This window comes from Eucalyptus grandis, chromosome 3 (genome assembly GCF_016545825.1).
Source record: "Eucalyptus grandis isolate ANBG69807.140 chromosome 3, ASM1654582v1, whole genome shotgun sequence".
Lineage (NCBI taxonomy): Eukaryota > Viridiplantae > Streptophyta > Magnoliopsida > Myrtales > Myrtaceae > Eucalyptus > Eucalyptus grandis.
In genome coordinates, this window is record NC_052614.1 from 24180749 (window position 1) to 24192327 (window position 11579).

Here is an 11579-nt window from a genome sequence, read left to right on the forward strand (position 1 = left end):
ACTTGTATCGATGGTAAATGAGTTAATTATGTTGAGTAAATGAGTTTAGATACAAATATGAGTGTTGAATGGGTTATGGATGGGATTACAACTTACTTAAACCTAAGCTCATTAACCTCTCTTCAGTAGTCTCTTTTGCTTTTACTAGATCATGTGCTCACTCACTCCACACTCTCAATTTAATTTGTGTATGAATCTTTGTAGATTGGATTAAATAAGTGTTTCAGTAATATGGTTCGAGTCTAAGATAAGTTACTAAATTTGCATTAAGTGGAAACAGGTCAAACAGGTTAAGAGGCTCTATTTGATTCGGGCAATTTATGGTCCGACTCAAACTTGACCCATCTCGCTCGTTTGATTAGTCTAATCTAGAACAGAGCCACGTCAGCAATTTGACTGGAAACTAACCCCGGCCAATTTTCATATTTGTATCCAGGCCGGGCCGGGTAGGCCCATCTATGTGCAGCGGCCATACCGAGCCCACGAACCGATCCCCCATGGCCTCGAAAAACCGAGGCTCCGACGATCTTTCCAGAAATCCATCGTCTCTCTGGCAGAGAGAAGAGAGAAGAACAGCTTGGCGAAATCGAGAGGGAGCGAGAGAGAGCACGAAGAAGAAGATGACGTCGTTCCTGCAGTCGCTGCTCGATCCGAAGAAGAACTGGTTAGCCGCCCAGCACATGAAGACCATCTCCAAGCGCCTCCGCCACTACGGTCCTTCCCCTTCCATTTCACCCCATCGATTTCGTCGATTTCGCTTCTTCTTCTTCTTTTTTTCCTTCGTTTCTCGCCCTCTCGCGGTCGATCGAGGATGCGGTTGTCCGATTCGGCGTCCGCCGCCGCCGCCGGTTGTTCTGGTCTCCTCCGGCGGCGGCGGCGGCGGCTTTTCGATGTTTGACGATGTTGCCGTCGGCTCGAGTTTTGTGATTTTTATTTTCGGCGGAGTTCTGATTGTTTGGAATGAAAAATAGGGCTCCGGTACGACGATCTTTACGATCCTTACTACGATCTGGACGTGAAGGAGGCGCTCAACCGGCTGCCGAGGGAGATCGTGGACGCGCGGAACCAGCGACTCAAGCGCGCCATGGACCTCTCCATGAAGCACGAGTACCTTCCCGAGAATCTTCAGGTAATGGGGCATTTGGCGGATGGGGTCGGTCCGTCCGTCGTCCGTCTTCCGGGGTTCTCGAAGCTTGTCTCGGATCGCGACGCCTTGCTTTGGTGTCTTTGAATGGGGCGTGTCTCGAGCATTCTTTTTTGTTGGTGTCGTGTGTGGTAGTCTGACTCGAACGTTGTCGTCGGTGAATAAGAGATTAAAATTGATGATGACGAAATCGGCATAGAATACGGAACACTTGCGGAGGCGGTGGTATGCGTGCAATGCGAGCGATTTGCGCTTCGTGAAAGTATTCTTTGTTGTTGGGCGTTGCTTGTTCATCTGTTGAAATTTGAGCGTAAGAATGTATGTTTTGAGCAATGGCTTTGAAATTGTATCTTCTCTTATGAAAAAAAGGTATTATATAGAGATGTTAATGTACCTCATTCTTACCCCTGCAGGCTATGCAAACTCCTTTCAGGAGCTACCTTCAGGATATGCTTGCTCTTGTAAGTTTCTTTTACTCAGAGGAGAAGTTTTTATAGATTGCTTTGAATGGTGATCTGGCTCCATGCTTCCTTTGCAATAAGAGAGAACTTTTAGCAGCCCTAGGAGTCTCGCTGGGTCTCTTGTGAATCTTTGTTATTGCTACATCGGCCCATGTGATTAGAGTGGATCTTTAGTTGGGCATATTTATTAGTTCTTGTGGATTCTATATGGAAATCAGACATTTTATCCAATGTAAAAAGGTGGAAAGCTAAACATCAAGAAGTTATTTGTGGTGACAAGTTATGGTATGCTTCTTAAGGTAGGTTCAGTTGAATACCATATTAATCTCAGGAATCAAGTAAGAGGCAATCCAAAGCTCAAATAGGTGGCTCAATTGTTTGTATAATGGGAAGCATTCGCTCGGTGCTCCTCAATATACTTAAAGTAGGCATTTAGTTGCTTTTACTTTCTGCTGCAGAGAACTGAATCAATGCTGCATTCCTAATCTTACCCCTTATATCTGGTCCTAAACCCCACCCCTTAAAGAACCCTAAAAATGGGGAAAAAAGTAATAGAGAGAGAGAGAGAGTATTATTATCTTAAGAACTCTTAAGTTATGGCTTAGGCATCAGTTGCATATAAAATTTCTCTTTTAACCTTGTCAGCTGTGATTGTGAAGTTTGATATGTGTTTTGACTATTGGAGGAATAATTCCTATTGTTGATTTGAAGAGTGAATGAATGCCGTAGAAAGTGGCACATCTACAGTTTGTCTCACTAGCTGTAATATTATAGTTGAATGGAATACTTTTGTGGCAGTATTATAGGTCCTTGAGCTTATCTTCCTGTAGAGTCAATCAGCTGAGGCTTGTCTCATGCAACTTTGTATCTTTTAAGTCTTGCTTTCTAACTTGCTGAGTTTGGAGGTGGATAGTAGTTTCGGGTGTTTCTATGAATCGAAGTCTGTTGTGAATTTTTAACCAATTCTATTACAGGAAGTAACTGGACTTGATGCTTTCCGTGAAAAATTATTTTTTCTTATTTCAAGATTAATCGTCTGTTGTACAATTAGTGTTGAGTGATATGTTTTTTGAGTGTGTGCGTGTGCTTGTGTTTTTCTGGGGCTCTCTCATTCTATCTTGATTTGCTCCTCTCCTTGGGTTTAATAAAATGTACCTGCCAAATGATGCGTCAAAGTCATGTTTGAGATAATTCTCGGGAAGTGGTTTTCTTTGATTCACTTGGTTTTAGATGATGGCAGCTAGTTTTTTCAGTCTATATATGCACAAATCACTAAGAATCTCTTATGTGAGACTCTGCAGGTTAAGAAGGAGAAATCAGAACGTGAAGCTTTGGGAGCATTGCCTCTCTACCAGCGCACAATTCCTTGAGCTCCTAGCCTTTTTTTATGACCGGTGGCTTTAATCTCATGGGCACCATAACATGGTAGCCTACATTCTGTGGAAATTTTCATTGTGCTCTTATATAAGCGTTTCCTTCATCCCAATTGCTTGTATCGTGGGACGGCAGTCACTATCTAGCTTGTCATCTAGTTGAATCTGATGACTAAGTGACATCGACTTTTGTAATAAGTTTATGTCTGGAATGTTGAGTACTAGATTAAGTCTGTTGTTATGCCTGCCTCTTTGCTATGGAATATAGAATCTTGTTTGGACCATTTTGTCCTTTGAGTTATCCATTGCTGTGCATTTTGCCTTCTGCAATTCACACCTTGTTTCGTTGCTTCACGATTCCTATTTGCTAAGTCCCAATAAACTGTCCACTGACGACATGATATCTGCTTATTGTCATTCTGTGGGGGACGCACATTCAGCTGAAGAGTTGCTAATTGGGATGAATTTAAGTTTGCTTCAGTTGGAATTTTGATGTCTGGCTGATCAAACCACAAAAAGGAGTAATATTTTCATCACATTAGTCATGCAGAACTGCATAGTGTGTTCATATGAATCTGCCTTGAGTTGGGCCAGTTGAAAATCTGTTGAGGGTCTGTGTGCCATTACCATAGAGATGCCTAAGGGTAATAGACTGATCTTCTGCGTGACCTGCTCTGATTCAGTTTTTGGTTATTATGGTAGGTCTGCATCCAGATCATCAGATAGCCAAGGAATGAAAATGAAGTTTAGATGAGGAAAAATGTTCGCCGCTTGGCTCAGTAGCTATTCTTGAACTTTTTCAATAAGAAAAGATGTGTTCGCGGTCCTTATTTGGAGTTAAGGGCAAAGTACCAGAGTGCTGCAAAGCTATGCTGAAATGGAATTCGTGTTGTGTTACGCATTAGATCAGACTCTTGCGAGAATCCATGCCTGTTTGGCATTTCTCACTGTGATTGGTTGTCGATTTCCTCACCTTGGCCATTCAGGGATCGAACTTGGGAGATTCTGAGCTGATGAGTTTGAGCTCTCGCTTATAAGGCCGAAAAGGCTCTTTAAAGCCCGGTCGACAGGAGGACCATACCGACACGTGAGAATGACTTATTTATCGATTCTTTTGAACGTTTGTGGCATGGAGAAAGTAAAGGGTGCGTTTGTTTGCGTTTACTGTTTTAAAAATTGTTAGGGAACAGAAATAAAAAAGTGTTTTTGTTTCCGGGAACAATTTTTGAACAAAAAACGCGTTTGGTAAACATGTTGTTAAACAAAAAATAAATAGAAACACATTTAGTAAATTTGTATAATTTTTTATTTTTTCCTTTTTTCTTTTTTTTTTCCTTTTTTTTTTTTTTCTTTTGCCGGTCTTAGGCGGCCTTGGCCATGGCTCTGCGGCGGCCGACGAGGGCTGACGGTCTCGCCCGGCCGACGCGCCCGACATCTCGTCGGGCCAGGCGAGCTCGATCTCGCCCGGATCCGGCGAGGCCGAGCTCGCCCGGCAATCGGCGAGGCTCGGCCTCGCCGAGGGCGGCGAGCCTCACCCTCAGGGCGAGGCCTGCCGGCCCTCGTCGGCCGGTCCGGCCATGGCGAGGCCGCCGGCCCTCAAATCGGGGTCGTAGGCCATGGCCGAGGCCGTAGGCCCTCGTCGGGGTCGCCAGGCCATGGCGAAGCGGCGACCGGCGAAAGAAAAGAAAGAAAATAAGAAGAAAAATAAAAAAGTGTTTAAGTTTTGTTTTTGTTCCCGAAACAAAAAAAAGAAATTTCTGTTCCTTGGAACGTAGAAATAGGGTGCAGCCAAACGCACCCTAAATGGTTCGATCTTGCTCGCTCCATTCGCTAAAGGCGTCTTGATATAAGGTTGTACGATGAGGCACCTGAAATACCTGAGTCACTGCATTGTCGCCGAGTATAATTGCTGGAAGTAGCAAAGAGATGGTAAATGAGTACGCTAAATCCAATTGAAGTGGGTCGAACTCAGGCTCTGACTTTCTTAAGCTAATGACAGATGACTATGGCAAATCGTTATTTGCTTTAGTTTTGTTTGTTTTACAAAAAATATTTTTTTTGCATTTTATGGCATTCAATTTACCAAGGAAAATGAGTTAATGGAAAATATTTTCCTTATTCGACAGAAAACTTAAGTTAAAATTCAAGAAAATGATTTTATCTCTAAAAAATCGGAAATTATTTTATAAAATATGATTAGTTATCGACATTTGAACCCAAAAGTCCATGCTTAGGCACGAAATCTAATATTGGTTCCCGAGTCTCCAATGTCTGGGCTCGGGTCCATCAAGGCTGGCTTGTGCCTAAGACTTTAGCACTTGTGCCCAACTCTCGAGGCACATCCTCGAGTCCATCGAGCCTTGAGTCTAGGAGCCTCTGGCACCCTTGCCTTGGTCCATCGAGGTCAGGCCTGAAGCCTTGTTGCTCATGCCCGATGCCTAGGCACTCAAGCTCAAGGTCCACTCAGGTCATGCTTAGGTTCCTAATACTCTAGCTCTAGTCTTGGCACTCGACCTGGGTCCACAAGGCCATACTCAGGTTGTTGGTGCTTGGGCTTAGGTCCTTGGTGCTCGATCTAGGGACTATCGAGGTTGAGGCCTGAGACCCCAATACTTGTGCCCTCATCCCCGATGCTTGAGTCAAAGTCCACCGAGGCGAGACTTACGACTTTGATGCCCATACTCGGTTCTCCAACCGTCCATGTGCAATTATTAATGCACAAATAATGTATGTTTATTTAAAAAAATCATATCAAATTTTTCATACCAAAGGATGGAAAATAATTTTCAGTTCATCTTCAAATTTTAACCAAACATCAGAATATATATCTATTTTCAGGAAAAATGATTGTTAATTTTTTTTTTTTTTTCAAAAGTATCAAATCTTTCACGAAACGATTGGAGCCCATCGCATTGTGTGCGGTTGTGCATGAGTCAGGTGTACCAATGTCAGTGAACAAAATCCCTTGTTCTATACATCATCCACGTCTCATTAAATTCATCACGAAAGAAGAATGAATGGGCGGGGGAGGAAAATGGCAAAACAAGGAGGTCGGTACAGAGTGAGGGTAAAGGGTAGGTCGGTGGGTAGCAGCGATATCTTCGAGTGTGCTTGGCCAAGAAAAATTGGCCGTGTAATGAAACAGCGTGTCGTGCAGACTGTCCCCCCTTATCTCTTGGTCCTCCTAGAGCGAGCAAATCAGGTAAAAGAAGATAGATCCAGAATCTGCAATAATAATAATAATAATAATAATAATAATAATAATAATAATAACTATGATAATAAAGTTAATTCCATGAAAAAAAAATCAAATTGATATATTTATAACAAATTTTCTTGGATTACAAAAAGCCTCGAAATAGTACACCTATGATAAATTTACACCTAATTGATTTTTTTTGGTAACTTTAAACTCCAAATTAGTATTTTAATGACGTAAGCTTATCATGTCAATTGAATTACAACAATTTCATGGTAAAACGTAACAGAACCCAATGAACGATAAATATGTTATATTAAGGTTTTTAATGACCCAAATTAATTATGGGTAAATTTATCATATATACCAATTTTGAGTTTTTTGTTACCTAAAAATTAGTTTTTGATAAATTTATCACAGATATACAAGTTTAAATTTTTTTGTGATAATATCATAAAATAGTAAAAAATCGCAACTTTGGAGCCACTGTCAAATCGATTTTTAAGTATCACTATAACAACTTCTTATACTATTCATTGATTTTTAAGTATCGCTTTTTTTATGAGAAATATGATTTAATTGTGTAGATAAAAATTTCAAAGTTGAATTGAATTCTGTATAGAAGGCTTTAGTGTAATTTTCCTGAGTTAAAAAAAGAGAATTCTGGGGCTTGTGCAAGCTGCAGAGGGAATTATCAGCTGGGCATTTGCAGGTGCCAATCATACAGGCCGGCTTTTAATGGGCATGGAGGCATGGGGTTGCTGCCATTATGTGTCATCTCCCTCTTTGTCTCTCTGGCCCTGACCTCTATCTTGTGTGGATAGGTTTGAGTCTGAAATCCAAGTTCATCTTGATCTCTGGGCTCGTTCTGAATTGGCCAGACGATTTGCAGGGAAACAAAAGAGAGAACAAAATAAATGCTTTCTCTTAGCAGAACCGTCTTACCTTCATAAATAGTATTTCACTCTTCTTATACATGGAAGCCAAAGATGTTAATTTTCTTATAGGCTGTTTGGTATGGTTTTTCTCCCAACAGCTTCATCTGTGTGAAGGGATGTCGCAACTTTTAAAAGTGTATGGCAAACGCCTTAACAGTTATAGCACCTCCGAAGCTAGGTAGCTTATACCAGCTTACAACGAGCCCGCAACACTTCAAGAAAATGAACTACCATTTGTGACATTCATCTTTCGGGGTTCGAATGCATAGATCTAATGTTATTCCTGAAACCATCTCTCATTTCTCCATTTGTGCTCATCCCAATGTGTCCAAGAAGCTCTTCAGAAGCTCCCCTTGTGGGGAGAGACTTGTCTGTCGGGTAGGTTGTCACTTTTCACAAGTAGCTTGGATGGTGACTTGTGCTTGCATTGAAACTGAAAGTGTTATCTTTTTCGAATCAAAATGAAAAAGCCCTTTCGAGGGGACGGGTTAATACAGTGAAAGTCCTACATATGATGCATAGAATGCAATCAAATTCTAGAATTATAATCGACTCGATTAAGCTCTAAATCTTGTAAGAAAAATACAATTAAATTCATGAGATGAACAGTGCCTAAAATTGTTTATATGTTACTCAAAACATGGGATCCATAAATTGCAGTTTTACATATAATTTTTAGGATTTGATTACAATTTTCGCAAAAAGTTTAGGATTATTAGAATTGATGAATTGAAAGATTTACAATTTGATTACATTCTGTACATAAGTTTAGAACTTGCGGTACAAATTTCCCATTCTTTCAAAATCATGGCATGCATCAATCATCTTCGACTCAACACATATTAATTGAAAAGTCCTATGTTATAGTTTCTAGATATATACTCGATAAGGTGCTACCTATCCATTAAATATGTGGCCGAAACCCCAACGGGAAATTATATAGCAGTTGAACTTTGTTTGGATCGTAAGATAGACTAGATCGAGAGGACTTGAGGAATGAATATTAATTATTTGTAGGTCCAAAGCTTTTTGACATTTCCCCCCTCACCAATTACCTCCATATTCTAAAGTGTTAGAAGATATCTCACGTTACTTGATTATGGATAAATATGCTATTTATTTATATGTGCTCTTCCTCCACCCATTAGAATAAATTTTTTGGATTAAATCTTCTAACAAGGTATCGGAGTTAGTATCTATCTCACTTTATTCCATGTGTACGTCTATGCCGTTGTTATTTTTAATTAAACTTGCACATGAGAATGATGTTAAAATACCGTATACCGTATGACTATGGGGTCTGTATGCTCTTTATATACACATGATTTCCCTTTATCAACTTAAACTTTTGGATTAGACTTTCTCGTAAATTTCTTTTTTTTTTTTAATCTTGTCAATTTATTCGTTCTTATCTATGCAAGAAATTATTATGTATGTAGCCAACATTAGCCACACAAGTCCTTCTGAAGACAAGGGGTCGAGACAACCGCGATCTCATCGGAAGACAAGTTCATTAATGCAGTTGCACTGTGTGCGTGCATGTGCATGGTCTCATTCTGATGGTCTATTTCCCTGTTCTTAGAAGGGTTTGTCCCGAAGAAGAGAAAGAGATCGGCACCGATTGATTTGTCCCCTCTCAAGCTTGGAATTCCTCAAGATATAATAAATAAATAAATAAATAAATAAAATCACGTCATACAAAACTCAAAGGGCTTGACCCTTTACTCCCTATTTCCATTTTCAGGAGACATTTCTCCATTTGTAGAGGAAGTTCCTTTGTACCAGTTCAAAGATTGAGCTACAAAGAGTATGAATTCATGCATGACCACGAGGGAATGGGTCTTTGCAGATATTCTCGAAATCTGAGAGAAGGAATCAAAACAATATTCTGGACAATCTCCCTCTCTTTTTTTGCAGTTTTTTTTCTTATATTTGATTATAATAGATAACCTTGACGTTGTAAAATCAGAGATTTGAATTGTAGGACCATGTTACGGCATGGTGTACAATTACGATGACTTATTGTAATGTTGTATGGTAAATTGAGAGATGACAATTCTAGCATTAGTTGATCAAGACTGGCCATGTGGCCAACATGTAAGTAAAGGTGCTAATGTCATGGTCAAACGTCAAAATCAGTACTTCCTGTTCTATCTGGAATAGCAATATACATGGACCTAAAACTTAATCATGCATTTCTTTTTCCGTTTTTTTTTTTTTTTTTTTTTCAATCAAGCAAGGCAAAATCCTCCATGTCGGTGAAAACCCTTTTCTTTCCCCTCTTTTTTGAGAAACAAAGGCATTAATGTTGCTCTCATGAAAAGTATAAACAAATTCATTTCTGCATTTCTTCAGAGTCATTTTACCCTATTTATCCAGCAAATTGCATAGACTGACATAAATTTCCTTTTTTTTATAAAGTTATCAAATAATTAGAACTTCTTCCCTTTTCTTTACCATCATCATCCATATTAATATTATTATTATTTGCAAGAGAGTATCTTTTGGGCAGCAGACAATTTTTTATCCTTACAGCACTCATGTAGCGGTGTTCCACACAAAAACAAAAAAGACTTTCAAGCAAGATTTTGCATTGTTGTCGCGTGGAAAGTGTTTAAAAATCTCACATGAGGACAATTGAAGTTAAAAAGGAGGCAACCCCCAATAATTCAAGCGGGCAGGAGACCTTGATTTTAGGGCCAATGAAAGAGAAAGTTCCAAAAGAAAATTGCAAAGAAAAGGGACGGGTAAATTGTCTCTTCAGACCTTGATGAAGAAGGGATTTCCGCACAAGAAGCAGATAGAGAAGGGGGTAAAAGGGATGAGGTTGAGATTAGTGTTGGGCCACCATTTACTATTATTCAATTCAGCCCTTAGGCCCACCATGCTTCCCTCCTCCTGACCCAGAAATTCAATCCAAATAATTCAATTCAGCTCTCGGATCTGTTCTTGCATTTTATTTTATTTTATTGTTTGGTTTTTGTTTGTTAGGTCAGCTGGGATTTTCTTGCATGCCCTAGCACTGTCCCCTTCAGATTGAGTCCCACAGCCTTTGGAGCCCCAACATGCCTCGTGATTCGTTTCATTGATAATTTGACAAAATTCACGCTCTCGAATGATTAAACTATCAAATGAAGCGTCAATTGTTAGATTCGAATTTTTAAGCAGATGGGTCATACTCAATTATGACTATAATTATGTGACATCGTTTAATATATCATTTATTAAATCAATTTTGGTATTTGGATCATTATTTCAATCAGAAGTCCGCCATATTTGGATTGAGTGTACTTTCGATATTTTAGGTCATACAAAAATATTTGCATGGAGAAATCTCCACCATTATAAATATTTAATTGAAATGACAAGCTCTATACAATCATCTGAAAAGAAACTTCCTTGATCAATGACAAATAAATAAAACCTCGTGTTAGGTATTCTACGTGTCTCCTGACATCTATTCCATCAAGAATCTCTAGATGACATCTCATCTTGTAAGGCTATGTTTGGTTTGGTTGGGCCATTGGAGAAAACTTTTAGAGAAATGTAAAGGACATAGGCTAGAGCTTTTCTTTTTTTTTTTGGCAAAATACAAATAGTGTTTAGTAAAGTGTAATTTATAATTGCATTGTGAAGCAACTTTGGTTTAAGTGCTATGTCGAACAAACTACACTTAAAAAGGGACTCGTTTTATTTTTATTTTTAAAAAGAACTTCAAACCCTTCATTAGCATTGAGCTCAAGATGTTAACAAGCTAGATCTACTATCGACAACACTCGCTTGAGATTCTACTACCCTTGGCAACGTTGCCAAGGTCGTGTGACTTTAGGTGACTGCCACCTGAGGTTGTACAACTCCAGGCTGCCTCACTTGAGTTAGCGTGACTTCATTCGAGACTTGTTGGTGCCAAATTTGAGTCACCGACAATGTCACACCCAATAAGGGCATTTTAGAGAACTTCAAAAGTTTAGCAAGGGCAAAATTATATAAAAAGAAATTATTAGCATTATGAAAATGCTCAAAACTCTAAGCTCCAACAAACTTGCGTTAGGTTAAAGGAATTTAGAAAGCTTTGGAGACCTAATTGCATTCTCCAAAAACTCTTCAAAAAATTTCTCAAATGCCACTTGCATTTTTTAAGGCCGAATGGACCTTAATGGAGCATCGCTTCACTAAACAGTTGTTGTCATTTTCTTGATGAAAGCGAAATAAATCTGATCTTTTATCTTTCGCATGTATCTCCATAAAAAAAAAAAAGAAGAAGGATAAAATATAAATTCTTGGATTGTTTGCATCCGCAAATATGTTGTCTGCATATATTTGTTCTCGGGTTCAACAACCTTTGAAAAGACCTTCATCTGTATTTGTACCTCCTCTCATGTTAAAAAAAAAAAAAAAAAATCTAAGGTTCTAATCAGAATCTCCAATTCATAGTTTTCCCCCTTCCTGCCGACCTTAAGAAAC

General features: G+C 39.3%; 1 protein-coding gene across 1 annotated transcript; it reads left to right on the forward strand.

Annotated features, from left to right (window-relative positions):
• The first annotated feature begins 518 nt into the window (after positions 1–518).
• On the forward strand, positions 519–3279 carry LOC104437067 (cytochrome b-c1 complex subunit 7-2, mitochondrial). The gene is made up of 4 exons (XM_010049945.3): positions 519–714; positions 972–1129; positions 1558–1605; positions 2907–3279. The coding sequence occupies exons 1-4, from the start codon at positions 621–623 to the stop codon at positions 2973–2975; spliced, it is 369 nt and encodes a 122-aa protein (XP_010048247.1). The 5' UTR covers positions 519–620; the 3' UTR covers positions 2976–3279.
• Positions 3280–11579: the final 8300 nt, after the last annotated feature.

Bases quoted from the DNA above. Each gene is read 5' to 3' on its own strand.
- LOC104437067 (XM_010049945.3), top strand. From the start codon at position 621: ATGACGTCGTTCCTGCAGTCGCTGCTCGATCCGAAGAAGAACTGGTTA. The intron at 1,130-1,557 runs GTAATGGGGCAT...TTACCCCTGCAG, and splicing joins ACCTTCCCGAGAATCTTCAG to GCTATGCAAACTCCTTTCAG. The intron at 1,606-2,906 runs GTAAGTTTCTTT...GAGACTCTGCAG, and splicing joins TTCAGGATATGCTTGCTCTT to GTTAAGAAGGAGAAATCAGA.